At 36.5% G+C, this 24,420-nt stretch overlaps 3 protein-coding genes across 3 annotated transcripts in view; 2 read left to right on the top strand and 1 right to left on the bottom strand.

Moving 5' to 3' along the window:
* LOC144632433 (uncharacterized) overlaps nt 1-14,819 on the top strand; it is a 16,224-nt gene extending 1,405 nt beyond the window's left edge. The window contains exon 2 of the mRNA XM_078491085.1: nt 13,446-14,819. Within this exon, the coding sequence (XP_078347211.1) occupies nt 13,446-14,819 (1,374 nt within the window). The remainder of the gene's footprint in view (nt 1-13,445) is intronic.
* LOC144632429 (uncharacterized) lies at nt 9,033-12,014 on the bottom strand. Its single transcript, XM_078491079.1, has one exon. The coding sequence runs from the start codon at nt 11,948-11,950 to the stop codon at nt 10,331-10,333; it is 1,620 nt and encodes a 539-aa protein (XP_078347205.1). The 5' UTR covers nt 11,951-12,014; the 3' UTR covers nt 9,033-10,330.
* A 7,452-nt stretch (nt 14,820-22,271) lies between the features above and the next one.
* On the top strand, nt 22,272-24,176 carry LOC144633615 (uncharacterized). The gene has a single exon (XM_078492459.1). The coding sequence runs from the start codon at nt 22,444-22,446 to the stop codon at nt 24,058-24,060; it is 1,617 nt and encodes a 538-aa protein (XP_078348585.1). The 5' UTR covers nt 22,272-22,443; the 3' UTR covers nt 24,061-24,176.
* The last annotated feature ends 244 nt before the right edge of the window (nt 24,177-24,420 follow it).

Raw genomic sequence — 24,420 nt, 5'->3', positions numbered from 1 at the left:
GTTCAAAATAAAATTTTCGTTTTTAGCCTGAATTTGTCGGCTCTTTTTGTCAAGGCTCATTTTTTCCGGCTGTTAGAGAGCTATGCATTTTCATGGCACACATCCATCTGCATACATGATGTACCCAGATGCATTCTGGGGCGATTTCAAACACAGTCGGCCATATAAGTTTTCCGAAGTAATACAATATTTTACGGCAATGCAAAAGAATGGATTGGAGCAATGTGACTTCTTTTCTTATTTTGAATGTTTGAGAAGCAAATAAGATCTTTAATATAATTTTCTGGAGGGACACAATACCTGAGAAGGTGGGGCGGCCTGTTATTCATCTTAACACAGAAATAAAGTCGCCAAATTGGCGACTAAACAGTAAAACCAGAAGTTTTAGTCGCCAAATATAAAATTGTGGTCGCTTTAGCGATCAGTGAGTCGCACTTTCTAGCCCTGTAGTTGCTTTATTGTCTGATATGAAATGTTTACTTCAACATTACAGCAACTTTGATTTCAGTTGGTCGATTAAGGCATGATGTTTTCTATTTCTTTGGTGAAAAGTAGCCGGCAAGTGTCTTGAAAGTGTCGGCTACCGCCGACAGCCGGCTGCTATTTTGAACCCTGAAATTTAATATTTATTACTATCATCTTATGTTATTGTTTACTCTACAAATGTATGATGCGTTACCTATCATCTTATGTTATTGTTTTCTTTGCAAATGTATGATGCGTTACCTATCTTATTTTGTTATTGTTTACTCTACAAATGTATGATGCGTTACCTATCATCTTATGTTATTGTTTACTCTACAAATGTATGATGCGTTACCTATCATCTTATGTTATTGTTTACTCTACAAATGTATGATGCGTTACCTATCATCTTATGTTATTGTTTACTTTGCAAATGTATGATGCGTTACCTATCATCTTATGTTATTGTTTACTCTACAAATGTATGATGCGTTACCTATCATCTTATGTTATTGTTTACTTTGCAAATGTATGATGCGTTACCTATCTTATTTTGTTATTGTTTACTCTACAAATGTATGATGCGTTACCTATCATCTTATGTTATTGTTTACTCTACAAATGTATGATGTGTTACCTATCTTATTTTGTTATTGTTTACTCTACTAATGTATGATGCGTTACCTATCTTATTATGTTATTGTTTACTCTACAAATGTATGATGCGTTACCTATCATCTTATGTTATTGTTTACTCTACAAATGTATGATGCGTTACCTATCATCTTATGTTATTGTTTACTCTACAAATGTATGATGCGTTACCTATCATCTTATGTTATTGTTTACTCTACAAATGTATGATGCGTTACCTATCTTATTTTGTTATTGTTTACTCTACAAATGTATGATGCGTTACCTATCATCTTATGTTATTGTTTACTCTACAAATGTATGATGCGTTACCTATCATCTTATGTTATTGTTTACTTTGCAAATGTATGATGCGTTACCTATCTTATTTTGTTATTGTTTACTCTACAAATGTATGATGCATTACCTATCTTATTTTGTTATTGTTTACTCTACAAATGTATGATGCGTTACCTATCATCTTGTGTTATTGTTTACTCTACAAATGTGTGATGCGTTACCTATCATCTTATGTTATTGTTTACTCTACAAATGTATGATGCGTTACCTATCATCTTATGTTATTGTTTACTTTGCAAATGTATGATGCATTACCTATCTTATTTTGTTATTGTTTACTCTACAAATGTATGATGCGTTACCTATCATCTTATGTTATTGTTTACTCTACAAATGTATGATGCGTTACCTATCATCTTATGTTATTGTTTACTCTACAAATGTATGATGCGTTACCTATCATCTTATGTTATTGTTTACTTTGCAAATGTATGATGCGTTACCTATCTTATTTTGTTATTGTTTACTCTACAAATGTATGATGCGTTACCTATCATCTTATGTTATTGTTTACTCTACAAATGTATGATGTGTTACCTATCTTATTTTGTTATTGTTTACTCTACTAATGTATGATGCGTTACCTATCTTATTATGTTATTGTTTACTCTACAAATGTATGATGCGTTACCTATCATCTTATGTTATTGTTTACTCTACAAATGTATGATGCGTTACCTATCATCTTATGTTATTGTTTACTCTACAAATGTATGATGCGTTACCTATCATCTTATGTTATTGTTTACTCTACAAATGTATGATGCGTTACCTATCTTATTTTGTTATTGTTTACTCTACTAATGTATGATGCGTTACCTATCATCTTATGTTATTGTTTACTCTACAAATGTATGATGCGTTACCTATCATCTTATGTTATTGTTTACTCTACAAATGTATGATGCGTTACCTATCATCTTATGTTATTGTTTACTCTACAAATGTATGATGCGTTACCTATGTTATTTTTTATTGTTTACTCTACTAATGTATGATGCGTTACCTATCATCTTATGTTATTGTTTACTCTACTAATGTATGATGCGTTACCTATCTTATTATGTTATTGTTTACTCTACAAATGTATGATGCGTTACCTATCTTATTTTGTTATTGTTTACTCTACAAATGTATGATGCGTTACCTATCATCTTATGTTATTGTTTACTCTACAAATGTATGATGCGTTACCTATCATCTTATGTTATTGTTTACTCTACAAATGTATGATGTGTTACCTATCTTATTTTGTTATTGTTTACTCTACTAATGTATGATGCGTTACCTATCTTATTATGTTATTGTTTACTCTACAAATGTATGATGCGTTACTTATCATCTTATGTTATTGTTTACTCTACAAATGTATGATGCGTTACCTATCATCTTATGTTATTGTTTACTCTACAAATGTATGATGCGTTACCTATCATCTTATGTTATTGTTTACTCTACAAATGTATGATGCGTTACCTATCTTATTTTGTTATTGTTTACTCTACTAATGTATGATGCGTTACCTATCTTATTATGTTATTGTTTACTCTACAAATGTATGATGCGTTACCTATCATCTTATGTTATTGTTTACTCTACAAATGTATGATGCGTTACCTATCATCTTATGTTATTGTTTACTCTACAAATGTATGATGCGTTACCTATGTTATTTTTTTATTGTTTACTCTACTAATGTATGATGCGTTACCTATCATCTTATGTTATTGTTTACTCTACTAATGTATGATGCGTTACCTATCTTATTATGTTATTGTTTACTCTACAAATGTATGATGCGTTACCTATCTTATTTTGTTATTGTTTACTCTACAAATGTATGATGCGTTACCTATCATCTTATGTTATTGTTTACTTTGCAAATGTATGATGCATTACCTATCTTATTTTGTTATTGTTTACTCTACAAATGTATGATGCGTTACCTATCATCTCATGTTATTGTTTACTCTACAAATGTATGATGCGTTACCTATCATCTTATGTTATTGTTTACTCTACAAATGTATGATGCGTTACCTATCATCTTATGTTATTGTTTACTCTACAAATGTATGATGCGTTACCTATCTTATTTTGTTATTGTTTACTCTACTAATGTATGATGCGTTACCTATCTTATTATGTTATTGTTTACTCTACAAATGTATGATGCGTTACCTATCATCTTATGTTATTGTTTACTTTACAAATGTATGATGCGTTACCTATCATCTTATGTTATTGTTTACTCTACAAATGTATGATGCGTTACCTATCATCTTATGTTATTGTTTACTCTACAAATGTATGATGCGTTACCTATCTTATTTTGTTATTGTTTACTCTACTAATGTATGATGCGTTACCTATCTTATTATGTTATTGTTTACTCTACAAATGTATGATGCGTTACCTATCATCTTATGTTATTGTTTACTCTACTAATGTATGATGCGTTACCTATCTTATTATGTTATTGTTTACTCTACAAATGTATGATGCGTTACCTATCATCTTATGTTATTGTTTACTCTACAAATGTATGATGCGTTACCTATCATCTTATGTTATTGTTTACTCTACAAATGTATGATGCGTTACCTATCATCTTATGTTATTGTTTACTCTACAAATGTATGATGCGTTACCTATCTTATTTTGTTATTGTTTACTCTACTAATGTATGATGCGTTACCTATCTTATTATGTTATTGTTTATGATGCGTTACCTATCATCTTATGTTATTGTTTACTCTACAAATGTATGATGCGTTACCTATCATCTTATGTTATTGTTTACTCTACAAATGTATGATGCGTTACCTATCTTATTTTGTTATTGTTTACTCTACTAATGTATGATGCGTTACCTATCTTATTTTGTTATTGTTTACTCTACTAATGTATGATGCGTTACCTATCATCTTATGTTATTGTTTACTCTACAAATGTATGATGCGTTACCTATCATCTTATGTTATTGTTTACTCTACAAATGTATGATGCGTTACCTATCATCTTATGTTATTGTTTACTTTGCAAATGTATGATGCGTTACCTATCTTATTTTGTTATTGTTTACTCTACAAATGTATGATGCGTTACCTATCATCTTATGTTATTGTTTACTCTACAAATGTATGATGTGTTACCTATCTTATTTTGTTATTGTTTACTCTACTAATGTATGATGCGTTACCTATCTTATTATGTTATTGTTTACTCTACAAATGTATGATGCGTTACCTATCATCTTATGTTATTGTTTACTCTACAAATGTATGATGCGTTACCTATCATCTTATGTTATTGTTTACTCTACAAATGTATGATGCGTTACCTATCATCTTATGTTATTGTTTACTCTACAAATGTATGATGCGTTACCTATCTTATTTTGTTATTGTTTACTCTACTAATGTATGATGCGTTACCTATCTTATTATGTTATTGTTTACTCTACAAATGTATGATGCGTTACCTATCATCTTATGTTATTGTTTACTTTACAAATGTATGATGCGTTACCTATCATCTTATGTTATTGTTTACTCTACAAATGTATGATGCGTTACCTATGTTATTTTTTTATTGTTTACTCTACTAATGTATGATGCGTTACCTATCATCTTATGTTATTGTTTACTCTACTAATGTATGATGCGTTACCTATCTTATTATGTTATTGTTTACTCTACAAATGTATGATGCGTTACCTATCTTATTTTGTTATTGTTTACTCTACAAATGTATGATGCGTTACCTATCATCTTATGTTATTGTTTACTTTGCAAATGTATGATGCATTACCTATCTTATTTTGTTATTGTTTACTCTACAAATGTATGATGCGTTACCTATCATCTCATGTTATTGTTTACTCTACAAATGTATGATGCGTTACCTATCATCTTATGTTATTGTTTACTCTACAAATGTATGATGCGTTACCTATCATCTTATGTTATTGTTTACTCTACAAATGTATGATGCGTTACCTATCTTATTTTGTTATTGTTTACTCTACTAATGTATGATGCGTTACCTATCTTATTATGTTATTGTTTACTCTACAAATGTATGATGCGTTACCTATCATCTTATGTTATTGTTTACTTTACAAATGTATGATGCGTTACCTATCATCTTATGTTATTGTTTACTCTACAAATGTATGATGCGTTACCTATCATCTTATGTTATTGTTTACTCTACAAATGTATGATGCGTTACCTATCTTATTTTGTTATTGTTTACTCTACTAATGTATGATGCGTTACCGATCATCTTATGTTATTGTTTACTCTACAAATGTATGATGCGTTACCTATCATCTTATGTTATTGTTTACTCTACAAATGTATGATGCGTTACCTATCATCTTATGTTATTGTTTACAGTCTACAAATGTATGATGCGTTACCTATCTTATTTTGTTATTGTTTACTCTACTAATGTATGATGCGTTACCTATCTTATTATGTTATTGTTTACAGTCTACAAATGTATGATGCGTTACCTATCATCTTATGTTATTGTTTACTTTGCAAATGTATGATGCGTTACATATCTTCTTTTGTTACTGTCTACTATACAAATATATGATGCGTTACCTATCTTCTTATCATTACCAAAATTGTTTAATCTATAGCTGGGCTGTGTTGTGGATTTTTTTTGCAAAACCATTTATTGGAGAAATTACCGGCAACTTAACAATAGACAGCTTAAATTGCGTTGAGTTACTAGTTACAGCCAAGGAAGATTTAGATACAATGTTAAAATTTAGATACAATACGTACAAAGGTCAAGTAAGGGCCTCTATCCTGAAACGTTTTTTTTTTTCCACATGATTGCCAGATAAATTATAATACAAGTTTATTTTTCTTCTTATATGATGACTTACATAAAAAATTCTTAATGATAATGATAATGAATTTATATAGCGCATTTTTCAAAGATATATGTTCAAATGCGCTGTACACATACTGTAATTTACTACACAAGGCCAGACTACAACACCGGGAGCTTCGTGCCCTACTCTTTGCGAATAGTGTGTGGGTTCTTTAACGTCCCCTGTGATAAGACTGAAGATACAGGAGACGGGACCTACGGTTTATCGTCCTTTTCCGAGAAGACTAGAATGTCTAACCATTTGTAGATGTAATTACAAAGGCAGCACATTCTCTTCAGTTATTTTAAGACCCTGAGTGTTGGTCCGGTCTGGGGTTCGAACCCAAGACCTCCCGCACAGCAGTCCGGCGCTCTACCAACTGAGCTAACCAGCTAACTTACTCACTACCTAGTTAATAGAACATTCATAGGAAATGGCTAGCTTACATTTTTTTTTAAGGATGATTTTTGATTTGCACGTGCTCTTTTTATTAACGTTTTAGGAAAGCAAGGAGGGCGTCGAAATAGTACTGTTCTCATGAAGCAGAGAACATAAAGAGATGAAACAATCAAACCAGGGGGGGGGGGGGGAAGCAACTTCCCATACATTCTCTTATATGAAATCTGAGCGATGCTCTCACAACTTGCAAAGCAATCATCGGGGCGGTAGTCAGCGGATGTCTCTAAGGCGCATGAGCAGCTTCTTTCTTTGTGAACTTGCCAAAACAATAACAACATGGGACCAGTGAGAGAGTTCGATTTTTTTATATATGTAGTAATAAAAAAGACTTTCTAAGTTTTGTCTTTAAAGCAGCGAAAATTTCTTCGGAAAGGTTCTTGGTGTCAATATGTGGTGTTTGTTATGAAATAAAACCATTACGGGAATGGTAATGAAAACGTGGCGATCGAATATTCCCGCGCTGGTCGAAGCTATTGTTCTTGCTCTATTGTTTCGAAGTTGTTTGTTGACTTGGTCGTTCTTTGTTTTACTTCATTTACAATCCCCATGTGGGCCAGTTGAAAATCGTGGTACAAACATTTGCATTTCAGCACTGAAAAGTAGCACGGCATCACAAAATTCTGCGTTCTTAAAACTACACGACGATGACGAAATTTTCGGATAAACACGCTGCTTTTAGATTTTTAGTTAAGAGAATTGAACCCCTTTATAATAAGTGATTCCATGGCAAAGCAGCTTCCATTTCGCGGGAAAAGATTGCCTGCTGCATCATCGTCCAAAAACCGCTGACTACATCGTGAATTGATCGCTTTGCAAGTTGTGAAAGCATCGCTACTTGGTCCAAGACCACGTTTCTTCCCCCCCCCCTGAATCAAACTCTCTGAATGACTTTAAAATGAACTCAAAGCTTCACGTTGAATTTGATAGCAAAACAGTTGATAATGCAGCTTGCAACAAAGATGCTTGCCTTACGAACAATATAAAATCTTCTAGCCATACATGAACTTCCTTGAACGTAATTTTTAATTGCCATATTTGTATTACAATTTTAAACAATATAATGACATATCAACCTAGTAAATGGCCCAGCTCACAACGAGTCTCTCGTAGCTCAGTTGGTTAGGCCATCCCCTTTTTTTCTCTGTTTAGCGTCGTCCGACCGACCCAGATTTTCGCGTTTTCAAAAAAAAAAAAAATTATACAGAAGGTATAGAAGGCAATGACACATTATTTTAAATAATGTTTCATCCTTTTTACGCTGTTCTTGTTTGAGTTTAACCACGACGTCGATTTTTCCTTCCTCCATTGCCGCCATGTTGACTTTGTAACCATGTCTTCTTGTTTCCAGGCTCCACGGACATTATGCTGAGGTACCGGGCCTCCTAGTTCCAGACTCCTTATCCACTTTTTTTTTTAATTTTTTTTTTTTAATTCCGACCGACCGACCCAAAACCAGAAAACACATACGACGATAAACGAAAAAAAAAAGGGGATGGCCTTAGAGCGCCCAACCGGTTTTGGGAGGCCATGGGTTCGATTCCCGTTGGGAACTCAGAATTTTTCTTTGTCCCATGCTCGTGTCATGTTGAACATCTCATCTTTATAATGTACCTTTTGTTGAATGCCACTATACGCAATGGTTTAACGCAAAATTCGACTGTGCTTTTCTCCAACTTTTCAAAAAAAATTGTTTGGAACAGTAATGAATACTCCCAAAAACAATGAGCTTAAATGGCTTGCAAAATATAATCTACACTATCAGAAAATGCACTTTTAAATTTTACCTTTTTTGTTAGCGTCATGTCAATAAAATATACTGTCAAAAAATGCATATTAGAATTACGTTATAACTATACACCGATTTTACAAATGGCGGACGCGCGGAAAAAAACTGGTACGAGGCATGAAAACGAGGCGTTTTAGGATAAACAACTTTCGTGTTACAAGGGGAAAAGTGAAAATTACGCGAGTTCTGAAGTTTTTGTTTGTTAAACGAGGAAATAGACCGTTTTCCTTCCAAGTTTTCGAGATTACGGAGTTCTAAACGAGTTTATAGTCTAGTAACTATTCTTGTTTCTGTGTTGCAAGAAGAAAGGGACCGTAGATCTGCAGGGAAACAGAGTTAAATTTTTGGTTTTCCAAAGGTACTTCGACGACTGTTGACCGGTAAAAATTCACACGTGATTAATTTAATTTTTTTCCGAGATTAAATAATGTCATGTCGTCCGACACAGAAGGAATTCCAGCAGATTTCACTAAATTTAGCATTGTTTTCCTTCATGACTTGAGGAACATTGTGATGATCTTGTTCACTGAAGATTGTGTTGAACATTTACTTCCCGCTTCACTTAATGTAACTCCTTTGGTTTGCGTGGAGCCAAGTGATGTTTTATGTTTAATCGAATTAGCCGCTTTAGTCTGTCTGAATTATTTGAATACATTTTTTTTCTAAAATGCAAGAATCTACTACTACTAAGTCCCAAAAAAAACTACTAAGTCGATTGAGAATAACACATTTTTATTGATGCGTTTCAGGTACGTATGGCATCACGTATGGTTATTTCACCAGAAAAAAATAAATAAACCGGTCCGAAAATCCATTGTTACACATTTTATCACAACGTACATGTATGTTTTAATACACGGGCAACACATTTTTGCGTGTTTATTTTCGTTATTCTTCAATGACTTACCAAAATCATTTAGAAAATGTGTACACTCGTCTGGATACCCGAGCTTTCTTGACGAGTCCGAGGTTTAAAATCTTTGGCGACCCACCGTATTTCAAGCCATGTGAAACCCGGGGTTTTGCTTACAACCCGAAAAAAAAACAACAAATATTTGGCCGCGAACTTATTTCGAACTCGTTAATCTCGAAATCAACCTAGAAAACGATCTAATACCCCCATTTAACGGAGGAGAGCTGCAAAACTCCTGTAATTTTCACTTTTTCCCTTGTAACACGAAAGTTGTTTATCCTAAAACGCCTCGTTTTCATGCTTCAGTACCAGTTCTTTTCCGCGCGTCCGCCATTTGTGAAATCGGTGTATGAAGTTACAAATGCAAAAACTGGCTAAAATTTTTCAGTTGAACCAAGTTTTAAAGCACAAAATGACAAGTATTAAAACTAACTGAAATTTACAAAGGTATAATTATAATTCATGACTTTCTTAATTAGTTGTGAGAGCTTTCTGCTACTTTTGAAACTAAAAACACTTGGGGTAGACGTCATATGAGAATAATTAAAAAACAAATCGGAAATATTGTGAAAACTGCACGTTAATCAATTTTGAGTCTCCCATCAATCTCGTCCGCAGAGCGCAACGCAGACTGAGCATGTGCAGAGTGCTCATCGATTGTCAGCCAATCAGCTTTAAGCAGAATAAACTCAGAGACAGCGCACAAAGATCGGATGTCCTATGAATTGTGGACTTTCAAATCGGGCTTGGCCAGAGTCCGAACCAGAAGGGAAGGGGGCGAGTTTGATCGCCCATAATACATGTATGCTCGGACCATTCCCTAAGTAAACGGCATTTTACAAGGCTGATGTAAGGACTCTTTAAAACGCTCATGTAGAATTACAAGAAGGTTCGTGGAAGTCCACAAAGCTAAAGGCACCGCATTTACAATTGCTACTAAGATGTGTCTTTTCCATCTTCTTCGCCAAACAGCCATGACAGCCATATTCTGATAGCGAGTCTCGATCGCTAGAGACACGCTGGTGAAAAACCACTCAATTACTAGCGGAACTGACGTATGAATAGCAAATGACTGCAGTAGATTTAAAAGAGACTGGTTTTGTAAGTAAATAAATTGATACAAGTACAAAAGGCCATTTACGGCCACTATAGCAGTTGATTCAAACAACATGCTCATGATAGCGATATCAGCCATTAGTCTCTCACGGCGAGGGGTACGAAAACTTCCCCAAGGAGCTGATGTTCTTTTCCAAATCACATGACAGATGTGATCAATTAAAGCCATGGCACTTCGTTCTATGACTTCTGCAACGCCGTGAATTATTCCAAGAATAGCGATGGATTTCAAACTGATAAGATCTGCTTGTAAAACCCGAAGCATAACCGCTGAGCCGCAATATAAGGGCGCTAATAAGACATACGAATATCCCGGATGTGTAATGTTCCATAACCGCTGAACAGAAATCCGCGAGATTGCTTTAAGTACGACTCCAATGAGAGGAGCGAAAATTGCGATAAGCAGTTTGCCTTCTTTGTCTTCTTTGTTGTACACTGGGTAAATGAAAGAGGCTACAGTTATCGCAAATATGAAACAAAAACAGCCAGGTATTGTCATTTGTAAGAACAAAGTCACCCGGCGTCTCCTTGACCGTATGCATAAATGCTTCGTTAGAAGATAGACTTGCCAACATACACTGATAAGAAACAAAACGTTGAGTGGGATCTTTTGTAAAGCCGAAAGATTCGAATAAGATATTCCCAGGGCTTGTAGAGCAAAACGATAAATTGAATCCAAACAATAAACAAGGAAACAAACCAGGAGCAGTTTTCTTTTAACGCCAATCAACTGATATAGGCGGAAAAGAAATAGCATACTTACAAAGTACCAAATGTATAGAAAAGCACAAGAGATCACGACGGAAGTTGTTCTTATCCACTGTACTTTATCTGGGATTGGGCGTTTTCCTGAGTGAAACTCACAGCTGTGCAAAGTCTTATAACAGGCATAGGAGATCAAAATGTATACTGAACCTATCATGATAGCAGTGAAGAGTGAAATCAAAGCTCCCATGTACATTGATTTACAAATTGTACGGAGAGCTGATGGTCTGAGTCGCTTCCAAGCCATTGCTCTATCTTCGTCTTGCTGATCTTCATGTGGTTCTTCGTTTTCCTCTGGTGAGCACGCGTTTATAACCCTAATGTTAAGACGGTTAGATGCTAGATAATCCAAGCTTGTGGCTTCTCTGTCGCTGTATTCTTGATAAATAAGCTCATTAACAGGATGATAATACCATTCTCTACCTGTGCTTTGTAGAGGATCGTAGCCAAAAGACTCTGCCGTGAATTCAGGTTCTTCTGGGTTGTAGTGCTCTGTCACGCCTCGTGTAAAACTAAACACGATATGACCAAACACCTCTATCAATGTACTGCTACTCATTTTACGTGGCAAAATAAATTATTTAAAACCTAAAAAACGCTGTTGCCGTTTCTGTAGAACGTTCCGTTTTTCGGCCCGGCCAATGCGAGTGAAAAGACTAAAATGTGTCTGATGGACAACAGTGGAAAATGAAATTTCAACGTTTCAGAGCTTGCTTAAACTTTAAAAGCTTTAAGAGTGACAGTGTTTATCAGTGCATTGTCAAAATGTTATAAAAACCGAAAATTCTTTAGGATGTGGTTTAAATGATAGAAAGACTATGGTAATTAACGACGTGGTAAAATTATGAGTATTTTTGTTGGCGAAAAAGAAATGAATATTTGGTCAATTTTTATGAGAACGTCCGTTTTGAACTAAAGTTGACATTTAATGCTCAGTAATAGTATTTGTTGCTTTGTACGGCTGTGATGGCTTTCTGTAGCTAGTAACATCTCATCAGTAAAATGAACATTTCATTTTCTTGTTTGAACAAGTATCAGCCTGAAATCAAGGCGTGGCGAGGTTATTGTTAGTGAATAGAGAGTTGTTTATTGTCAAGCCATCGAGCCTTCAGTGATATTTGCTCAGCGTGACTCAATTGGGTGCGCAAATCATGATGCGCAGAAATTGCTGAATAGAAATATAAGGGCGACCCTATTCAGCAGAAGGGCGGAATGACGGAATGACACCAATTTAATTGTATATTTTCACTCCAGTTTGCTTGCGGTTTGCTTTTATTTTTGGTTGGGGTAATACTATACGTTAAATCGATAGTACTGTCCTAACCAACAAATAAAAGCTAACCGCAAATAAACCGGAGTAAAAATAAGATAATAAGTGGGTGCCATTCCGTCATTCCGCCGAATAGGGTCACCCAAAATATATTTCGTGAATTTTGCATCATCTGTAAGCGAAATTAAATCCTGTACGTAATCGTTTTCTCTGTGAATGTGAACCAATACTATAGGTGAATGCAGATGATGTTACTGTTAAACAAATATCAACCACTTGAATTGATATTTCTTATAGTTGAATAGTTATCGCTTGTACGTTAATAACTGAATATTGGTCCCGAATATAAATAGCAGTGTTAAAAAATGTGAACTGTTTTTTTTTTTCTGTAACTCAAAGTATTGATCGTGAATGTGAATGGTTTACTTTTGGTGAAATTGAAAACATATTATAGCCTGAATTTCCCATCATTTTGCTAATTTGAGGTGTCTTGTACTGAAACTATCAGCTCTAACTACATCATTCGCGCTCGTCAGTGAAAATGAGTAGCAGTACGCTGATAGAAATGTGTGGTCATACCGTGTTCAGTTTTACACGAGGCGTTACAGAGCACTACAACCCGGAAGAACCTGAATTCACGGCTGAATCGTTTGGCTACGATCCTCTACAAAGCACAGGTCGAGAATGGAATTATCTTCCTGTTGATGAGCTTATTTATGAAGAATACAGCGACAGGGCAGTCACAAGCTTTCACTATCTGCCGTCTAGCCGTCTTAATGTGAAGGTTATAAACGCGTGCTCACCAGAGGAAAACGAAGAAAATCAGGAAGACCAGCAGGACGAAGATAGAGCAATGGCTTGGAAGCGATTCAGACCATCCGCTCTCCGTACAGTTTGTAAATCAATGTACATTGGAGCTTTGATTTCACTTCTTACTGCCACTTTCATAGGCTCAGTGTACATGCTTATCTCGTATGTCTCTTACAAAACTATTCTTAATTGTCAATTTCACACAAAGAAAACAATTCCAGTACAAATTCAGTGGATAAATTCGATTTCTGGTGTGATCTCGAGCGCTTTTCTGTACATGTGGTACTTTTCAAGTATCCTCATTCTTTTTCGTCCGTATCAGTTAATGGGAGTGAAAAGGAAACTTATTCTGGTTTGTTTTCTTGTGTATTGTCTAGATGTACTGTATCGTGTGACTCTACAAGTTTTAAGAATATCGTATTCGAAGCCTTCAATGTTACAGAAGATTCCACTCAACGTTCTGTTTTTTATCAGCGTATGTTTGCAAATTTATCTTCTAAAGCAACACTTCCTCATGGGACGGTCAAGAAGACAACAGATGATTTTTTTCCTCCAAATGATTCTACCAAACTGCTTTTGTTTTATTCTTGCTTTGATCACAGTGTCTTTTATTTACCCAGCGTACAACAAACAACACAATGAGGGTAAATTGTTAATTGCAACCTTCACTCCTCTTGTTGGAGTCGTACTCAAAGTAATCTCGAGAATTTCAGTTCAGCAGTTACGGAACATTACCCATCCGGGATATTCTTATGTCTTATTAGTGCCGCTGTATCTTGGCTCAGCGGTTATGTTTCGAGTTTTACAAGCGGATCTTGAAAATATAAAATCCATTGTTATTCTTGGAATAATTCACGGTGCTGCAGAAGTCATAGAACGAAGCACCATGGTTGTGATCGATCACATTTGTCATCGGATTTGGAAAAGAACATCAGCTCCTTGGGGAAGTTTTCGTACTCCTCGCCGTGAGAGACTAATGGCCGATATCGCCATCACAAGCATGTTGTCTGAATCAACAGCTATTGTGTCTGTAAATGGCTTTTTGCATTTGTATCAATTTGCTTACTTACAAAACAATTCCCTTTTAAAATTAATGCAGTCTTTTGCCATTTATACTTCAGTTCAGCTGGTGATTGAGTGGTTTTTCACCAGCGTGTCTTTAGCGATCGAGACTCGCTATCAGAATATTGCTGTCATGGCAGTTTGGCGAAGAAAATGGAAAAGACATGTGTTTGCAGCAATTGTTAACGCGGTGCCAATAGCTATATGGACGAGTACTAACCTTTTAGTAATTGTACATGAGCACTTTAGTGGGGCCAATCAACCTTGCAAAATGCCATTCACTTGAAGCTACTTCATCATCATCATCATCATCATCATCATCATCATCATCATCATCATCATCATCATCATCATTTATTTGAGAATAGACAGCTTACAGGGAACCGTGATAAGCCTGTGAAACACTTTTACTCAACGATACATAAGGGTTTTTAGTCGGTGATCCAGCTGGGGTCAGCATTCATTAACTCCCTACGTGAAATACACGACTCTCTGGCGAGTTGAATATCGAGGATCAAGCTAATTAGTCTAATACCGTAAAATTCCGGTTATAAGCCCCTCCCCCCCCCCCCCCCCCGCTTATAAGCCCTCCCGGTTATAGTCCCATCTACCTGGAAACAAAAAAATACATCCGATTATAAGCCCCCCTCTGCCGGATGACAGTACTGAACAAGGCTTAATGTTGCTTTATTATGCGTTTTTGACTTAAAACGTATTTCGATCAACACTCCTGTGGCTCTTTTCGAAAGGTTTTTTCATTCCGCTTATAAGCCCTCCCGGATATAAGCCCCTCCGCTTATAAGCTCACCCAAAACCCCTTACGGAGTTGTATAAGCCCAGGGCTTATAACCGGAATTCTACGGTATTTCTAACTTGATTTATAAATGGTGGCTTTCGGGCTGTTAAGGGATGTATGGGGTTTCATTTTTTTTTGGAGGACACGGAGAATTGTTCGGCTTTCTTCCAATGAAAATGTTGTCTTGTTTAATGTAGTGATTTCAATGTTACTTTTTCTCTCTCTCTCCCTCCCTCTCTCCCTCTCCCTCTCTCTCTCCCTCTCTCTCTCGCGTGTTCGCCAGAGGAAAACGAAGGAACACAGGACGATCATCAAGATGAAGATAGAGCAATGGCTTGGAAGCGACTCGGACCATCCGCTTTCCGTACAGTTTGTAAATGAATGTACATTGGAGCTTTGATTTCACTACTTACTGCTACAATCATAGGTTCAGTATACATGTTCATCTCATATCTCTCTTTAAAAAAACTAAACTCAATTGCCAATTTCATCCAAAGAAGACAATTCCAGTACAACTTCAGTGGATGAGATCAATTTCTGGTGTGATATCTTGTGCTTTTCTTTACATTTGGTTCTTTTCAAATATGTTATTTCTTTTTCGCCCACACCAGTTAAAAGGGGTGAAACAAAACTGATCCTTGGTTTGTTGTCTACCTTTCCAAGGGCTCTACAAGCCCTTGGAATATCGTATTCCAAGCTTTCTACTTTACAAAGCGCTCCATGCAACGTTTTGTTTCTATTCAGTATATTTGGCAAGTTTATCTTCTAAAGAATCACTTCCATAGGCTACGGTCAAGAACACAACAGAGGATTTTTTCCCTTCAGATGATTATACCTAGCTGTTTTTGTTTAGCTCTTGCTATGATTATTGCGTCTCTCATTTACCCAGCCTACAACAAGCAACACAAGTAAGGTAAATTGCAAATCGCGATTTTCGCTCCTCTTATGGGAGTCGTAATTTAAGTAATATCAAGAATTTCCGTTCAGCGGTTATGGAACATATTTTACACGCGCTTGGTGGATGTTGGTACGCGCGGTACGCGCGTCGTTGGCTATCTGCCATTTCATATCCAACGCGCGCTCATGAAATAATTGTTAAGTATTTCATTATGGCTCATAGGAATTAGAAAGTCTATGTTATAAACAGTATTTAACTCCACAGAAGACGATTTACTATTTCATTTTCAATACAGAGATATGACACTTAAGGTGGCTCAACTGGATTTTTTATGGGTGACACCGCTCAAGTTTGAGAATTAATTAACTAAGGTAAAGTCTGTGTCCGAGCCATGAGGCTCATACAGCCGGAGCTTATCCCGGTTTCTGTAGCATTAAGCGACTAGGAGTATTGCTACTCCCCCCTGGATGGGATGCTAGTCCATCGCAGGGTTACCCCCCAGCAGTAAATTCGCCGGTACCCATTTGTACACCTGGGTAGAGAGAGGCACTGTGTGAGTAAAGTGTCTTGCCCAAGAACACAACGCAGCGCCCCGGCCAGGCCTCGAACCCGGGCCGTTCGACTCGGAGTCGAGCGCGCTAACCACTAGGCCACCGCGCCTCCCAAATATACATCTATAATTCAAAAAAAGAAAACAAATAAATATAAACGATGAACCTGGAAAGTTGAGGTTTATTTTAAGATGAATCTGGGAAATTTAAAATTCAAAGGCCTTTTCATATCGAGGCGCCGGTTCTAATTGCAAGGTAAGGAATCTTGCCTGAGACGTACAGAACTAACAAAAAGTTATATCCATGATGTATATTTTGTATCGTCATATTCAAACATTTGTAGATTATATATATTTTTATCAATAAACGTTTAACAGTGCTAGCGTTTACCAGTATTGTTTCAAAGTGAACATTACATTTCATTTCCAACCGCTTTATAATCTATTCTATTTACCTACTAGAAGATGGTTTTCCATGTTCTATAAGAAATTATAAAATAACTCAGATACTACGCGCGCTCTTATTGGTCAAAAACCTATGTACTATTGTACCGGTAAAGTCCCGCTTCTGTCCCGACATGGCCGCACTACGCTCGATTACGCATAAGGACGAAGAATTAAACTTAGTTTAATGTATTCTTTTGGTCTTTCTGATGGTTAAAACGGAGGATTTATGATTCTCGTAAATGATCATGAAAATTTACTGAGGGCGGATCACCAAATTGAATTTCCCCGCCCACCACGAAGGAACTAGAGAAAAAACGAAAACGCTTCTGTCCCGACATGGCCGCACTACGCTCGATTACGCATAAGGACGAAGAATTAAACTTAGTTTAATGTATTCTTTTGGTCTTTCTGATGGTTAAAACGGAGGATATATGATTCTCGTAAATGATCATGAAAATGTACTGAGGGCGGATCACCAAATTGAATTTTCCCGCCCACCACGAAGGAACTAGAGAAAAAACGAAAACGCAGAGACAAACATATGAGAAGGAACATAATAAACAGGTACGCTTTCACTGGACTGGAAAAATATTAAACACATGGATATGGTTCCATTCAACATAAACTCGGAAACTTTATATGAAAGGAATCAAAACTGATCAAATTGGTCGCGATGAACATGAATTATTTTGATGGCAGAACCTCTGCACGCTGAGTTCTTGTACGCGCTTGAATAATATTTTCAGTTTTACGTGCTTTCAGTGCTTTTTCCCAAGTCTGTTATTCGGCGAAAAGGAAAGAATATGGAATAAATAAATTCATAACAAATTTCTTAAGCACTGTTTGTGGAACTAACCTTTATCCTCAATACCTTCGTCAGTCTGTGAAGTTTGTAAACTTCCAAAGTTTTCGTGTTTCTTTTACACTCCGGCCATAATTTGCTAGATTTCCACGTCAAAGAACTTTTAAATCGTTGAATACATTTTATACCGTGACTTTGTCTTTTTCCTTTCCTTTCTTATGACTTTCATAGCTTTAAGAGAACTTTTAAACGTTTTTGTCGCGTCGATTTATGGATTTTGTGTGTGGAGCTGAACCTGTGTTATATTCTTTCGGCCGCTGTGATTGGTTTGCCGCGTCATCCGATGAACTTGTTGAGAATAAGATATTTGATCACGAAAAATTAAACAGATTCTATTTCTTTGAAGAACGTTTTCTAAAGTTATTTCATAAAAGCAATAAACCACACTTTCTAGGGCTTTACTGGCGTAATAAAACCACTTGGGATGTTGGGAGAACACTCGAAAAGCTTGTAAATCCCTCGCCTCCGGCTCGAGATTTACAAGCTTTTCTCGTGTTCTCCCAACATCCCGCGTGGTTTTATTACGCCAGTAAAGCCCTAGAAAGTGTGGTTTATTGCTTAAATAATGCACGCTTGAGGTCTAGAAAAGCTGCTAGTGGACCTCACAAGTGCGTTATTTTCTTATAGGACATAGGAAAACCATCTTCTAGTGGGTTTAGAATAAAGCATTAAAAAGAGCACAGAACTTACAAGACTGGCGGCCGCTTACGGCAATTTCAAACTCACGCAACATCGGTTAAGTGAAAGTTTTGTTTATCCTTTTTTTAGGCGGCTTTATAAAACATAGGCACGCTAAGCGTGCAGGAGTTATTTTTTCGATTTATGGGGTGGTTTGGGGTGAAATTGGGTGATTGTCCTGTTGGGATGGTTTATACCATGGGTTGGGCTATGTGTATGGCGGCCCACGGAGTCACTTATTTGCACAAAAAAAATTACGTGCATTTTGATACATCAGAACTGTTTTATTCAATACGCAAATTTTCATCATTTATTGAAAAACAAAAAACTAATTCTTTTATCAAAATGTCACAAAATGGCACGTTCTTATTCTGTTTAAAGCGGTCATTTTGTTGCTAACTTTGTAGCAACCGTAACGTGTTACTTTTGTTTGTTAGGGAATACTTTTGGCTTTTTGCCAAACACTGTAACATGATACCGTTGTTTTTCTCACTTTTGTAACATGATTCCTTTGTTTTTTTAAAAACGAACGTAACACGATACCCTTGTTTTTCTCGAAAAAGCCACGTCTCCATATAGTCATTGAACGAAAAGTACTGCAATAAACGAAGTAATAAACGAATCAAATCAAAAACAATCTCTTCGGGAAAGTTCTTTAAAGCGCAGTACACCTGGAGAATTTGTTTCCTGTCAGAACTGTTCAACAAAGATTTTGGTTCATTCACTTTGTTAATTTTATTCAACAAACAAGAACTAATTGAGTTTTCAAATTGTCACGGAATGGCATGCTCTTAATCTGTTTTAGCTATCGATCGAAGTTGCTTTTAACAGCAAAGTACATACTTGTACCGGTTCATTAAATGTTTGAACGAGATGTTTTAAAGTTGATTTCAGTTTACTTTGGCCGCCCGCTTTGCGAAGTTTGTTGGGAAATTGGAAACTTTGTTCCCAACTTCGGCCCGACTGAACTTTCCAAGTTTGGTAGTTGAGGAGAAACAAGACATGTTGCTCGAAAGTCATGGCGATTTCTGAACTCGAAGATTTTTGAACTTGTCAAGGAAAGTTGAAGTAGCTTGAAGTGCAAGACGTTTCGCACCAGCGATCACGCAAGTGACTTGCCGATAAATGAATTTTATGCATGTAGAAATTTGCTCAAATGTTAACTTTTTTGTGTGAAAACATATATTTAACGATTTCTGTGAGGCATAATCTTCAATTTCAAGTCTTCTGCGTTTGTCTTCTGGATGGTTTACCCATATGTAAAATTGATTTTAAGCCGACGCGACGCGACGAGGCAGGGAAGACTAATTTGTTCGAGACAACATGTTAACGGCTCGCTGAACATAAAAGTTTTTTTATTTTTATGACATTTTTTTCCAACAGTTAAGCGTAGCAAAGCCCATTTTGATAACATAATTACATAAGGTTTTTAAAAATTCGGGCTGAAGTTGGGAACTTTCTATCGAAGTTCGCAATTTGATTCGCAAACTCGCAACCTATTTGGCAACTTCGTAACAAACTTTCCAATTTCCCAACGAACTTCGCAAAGCGGGCGGCAAAAGTAATGACAACATTATTCTTGAAATCTGCTTTGAGCAAATGTTTTATGTAATTTTTACTACGGTCAGGAAAGCTAGCCTCTCCAAACGTACGCTCGAATAAGACGAATAACAAGTTAATGTTGGGCCTTTTGCTCACGGCGTGTGCGTTGTAAGCAGGCGAGCGTTACGAAAAATGTTTTTAATCCAGGGTTAATTCACAACTCACCGATTCCGCCTCCTTCTAATCTAAAATCTTCGAACGAAATCGCTCACTACAACTGTGTCAGATTGCTTCCCCTTTATAAACTGCAATTTGATTGGTTCTGATAGTACCTGAAATCTGATTGGTGTGACAAACAAACATACTCCACTGATTACAGGTCCATCGCGCCGACTAAAGAGCTATTTTCGAAAAAATAACTCAATAAACCAAGATACCATTTCATTCATATTTCCTATTTATAGTCCTTACTCCGACTACCAAAAGATTCTCACAAAGCCGACAAATCTAGTTGAAATATTTACACATTCAAGTTTGGTTAAGCCTACTTCAATTTCATTCAAATGAAACATTTTCATGCGTTCGTTTCGCAGCAAGTTTTTCAAATTCGCCTCTAATTTCGATTTAAAAAGAACAAAAGTGGAGTGTTCTGTCTTCAGATTGTGGCTAAACAAAAGGTTTCTTACCTTAAAGCGTTTCTAGAGTCCGGCTTGTTTTGCTAAATCATTTTCAATCAATTTCGGGCAGTTCACGGCAAAATAGTGGCGCACACAACTCCAAAGAAAAACAACAAATTTCAACGATTCTTTCTTCATCTGTCGCTTCCTTTGGCACTGTCTTACTTCCATTTACGCAAGTAAAACGTTTTTGATAAAAATTTTCTGCTTTAAAGCATCATTTAAACAACAAAACAAGAGAATAGAGACGAAGTTGTTCAGCGAAATTCCACAAACAATTCGCAAATCCGGGGTACCGGGCTTCTATAGTTTTCAGCTATGTTCTATAAAAAAATAATGCTCGCTAGGATTCCATCGCGCGTATACAGCGGCTATATTATATTATAAAACTGACTAATACACTGTCTTCTTTGCCTTGAATTGAAAACAACATATTGCCTAGTCACACCACTATGTACAACTTTCATACAGCTTTCATTTCTGCTATAACGTAACTTAATCTCTGTGAAGAAGAGGAAGAAGAAGAAGAAGAAGAAGAAGAAGAAGAAGAAGAAGAAGAAGAAGACGACGACGACGACGACGACGACGACGACGACGACTTATCGGGCTTTATTGGAAGTGCTTCCACAAGGTGGCTCTTCGTCTTCCAATAATATTACCTAAAATTACCTAAAATAATTGCAACGAGTTAAATTATTTACAATTAAATTATAAACTATAAAAGGCTAAAATGTATTATAAAATAACAAAAATTGGTAATGAGTTAATTTCGTGAAGGCACTGTCGGACCTGTCAGTCTTTAGCTCCATTTTCCCGGTGTGCAAGGAACGCGGGAATTATGCATTCTGATCCACCGTTAAACAATCCGCACAAAGACGTCCTGGTACAAGGTAGTCTCAATCTATCATTCCTTCTTTCAAGGGAAAATCCTCTCTTATACCAATCCATAGTTTCTCATTTTGAAATGCGATACATTTTGACTTAATTTGGTTAATTAATAGAAGTGATGATAAAACCACAACAATACACTAATTTACGAGAGGTTTCAGTTTTGTCTACGAAATCTATGAACCAAACGGGGAAGCAAAGTGAAACAAAGCAACTCAATCAGTCACGTGGAGCTCAACTGATTATTCCAAATGGCCAATTCCAAATTAACATGTAAAAATATATATGACAGGTTCGAAAGCAATTAATTTGAATTAAATTCAAGTAAATCCACTCGGCATAGGATCAGACCATAACGTTAAGTAACTAGACGAATAATACACGGTTTAAGTGTCGGACATGTAAAACCATGTGGAAGAAAGAGTTTCCAACTTTAAGTTTGATCCACAAGATTTTATTTGTTAGGAAAAAGGCAAAAATGGCTACAAGATCCGTTTAACTGTTAGTTCTAACTACAGAATTAATGCGTTTGGTGGCATTTAACCTTTCGCAATCCTACGAGGTCGGTAAAAATGAGTAGCATTACACTGATAGAGGTGTTTGGTCACATCTTCTTTAGTTTTACACAAGGCGTGGCAGAGCACTACAACCCAGAAGAACCTGAATTCACTGCAGAGTCTTTTGGCTACAATCCTCTTCAAAGCACAGGCAGAGAATGGAATTATCTTCCTGTTGATGAGTATATTTATCAAGAATACAGCGACAGGGAAGCCACAAACTTTCACTTTCTACCATCTAGCCGTGTTGATATAAGAGTTATAAACGCGTGTTCGGCAGAGGAAAAAGAAGAAACTCAGGAAGATCAACAAGACGAAGATAGAGCAATGGCTTGGAAGCGACTCAGACCATCCGCTCTCCGTACAGTTTTTAACTCAATGTACATTGGAGCTTTGATTTCACTACTTGCCGCTACCATCACAAGTTTAGTGTACATGCTTATCTCATATCTCTCTTACAAAACTAAACTCAATTGCCAATTTCATCCAAAGAAAACACTTCCAGTGCAAATTCAGTGGATGAGAACAATTTCTGGTGTGAGCTCCAGCGCTTTTCTTTACATTTGGTTCTTTGCAAGCATGTTATTTCTTTTTTGCCCACACCAGTTAATGGGGGTGAAAAGAAAACTTATTTTGATTTCTTTCCTTTTTTACTGTTTGGATTCACTTTATCGTGTGGCTCTTCAAGCACTAGGAATATCGTATTCCGAGCCTTCTGCCTTACAAAGAGCTCCATGCAACGTTTTGTTTCTAATCAGTATATGTTGGCAAGTTTATCTTTTAAAGAATCACTTCCATATGCTACGGCCAAGAGCACAACAGAAGATTTTTTTCCTTCAAATGATTATACCTAGCTGTTTTTGTTTAGCTCTTGGTATGATTACTGTGTCTTTCATCTACCCAGCCTACAACAAGCAAAGCAAGGAAGGTAAATTACTAATCGCGATTTTCGCTCCTCTTGCTGGAGTCGCACTTAAAGTAATATCGAGAATTTCCGTTCAGCGGTTACGGAACATCACCCATCCGGGATATTCCTATGTCTTATTAGTGGCGCTGTATTTTGGCTCAGCGGTCATGTTTCGAGTTTTACAAGCGGATCTTGACAGTTTAGAAACCATCGCCATTCTTGGAATAATTCACGGCGTTGCAGAAGTTATAGAGCGGAGCACCATGGTTGTTATTGATCACATTTGTCACGTGATTTGCAAAAGAACATCAGCTCCTTGGGGAAGTTTTCGTACTCCTCGTCGTGAGAGACTAATGGCTGATATCACTATCTTGAGCATGTTATCTGAATCTACTGCTATCGTGTCTGTAAATGGATTCTTGTACTTGTATCAATTTATTTACTTACAAAATGATTCCTTTTTGAAGCTTCTGCAATCATTCGCCATTCATACTTCAGTTCAGCTGGTGATTGAGTGGTTTTTCACCAGCATGTCTCTAGCGATCGAGACTCGATATCAGAATATGGCTGTCATGGCTGTTTGGCGTAGAAGATGGAAAAGACATGTGTTAGTAGCAATTGTAAATGCGGTGCCTTTAGCACTGTGGACTAGTACTAACCTTATAGTAATTGTTCATGGGCGCTTTGGTGAGGCCAGTCAACCTTGCAAGCTGCCATTTACTTAAGCGTAGACAACTGACAGGGAACCGTGATGCTCCCGAGTACTTTTTATTTCAAGGCCTTTTTGTCCCAGCTGTCCATCTGCAAGTCCCAATTCATAAAAAGGCCTAAAACAGCTCTAGGTACGAGATAATTAAGAATTGACTCATGCTTAGCGTGCGGATATCAAGTTATGCACACGGGAACTTTGGAGGCTAAAGCACTAAAGGAGCGTAAGAGTTACAAGAGTTTCTTGATGTCGCTTTTAAAATCTTAAATATTCTTGGTTTTCACGTGACGTCATCAAAATTCTAAATCCAGAATCGCGAGCCCCCTGACTTTTTATCCTTCACTTACCTACTAGAAGATGGTTTTCCATGTTCTAT

The sequence above is a fragment of the Oculina patagonica genome, chromosome 12 (genome assembly GCF_052425735.1).
Source record: "Oculina patagonica isolate OP01 chromosome 12, crgOcupat, whole genome shotgun sequence".
Taxonomy (NCBI): domain Eukaryota; kingdom Metazoa; phylum Cnidaria; class Anthozoa; order Scleractinia; family Oculinidae; genus Oculina; species Oculina patagonica.
This window is presented reverse-complemented; position numbering and strand designations above follow the sequence as displayed.

Coding starts and splice junctions, on each gene's coding strand:
- LOC144632429 (XM_078491079.1), bottom strand. CDS start 11,950: ATGAGTAGCAGTACATTGATAGAGGTGTTTGGTCATATCGTGTTTAGT.
- LOC144633615 (XM_078492459.1), top strand. CDS start 22,444: ATGAGTAGCATTACACTGATAGAGGTGTTTGGTCACATCTTCTTTAGT.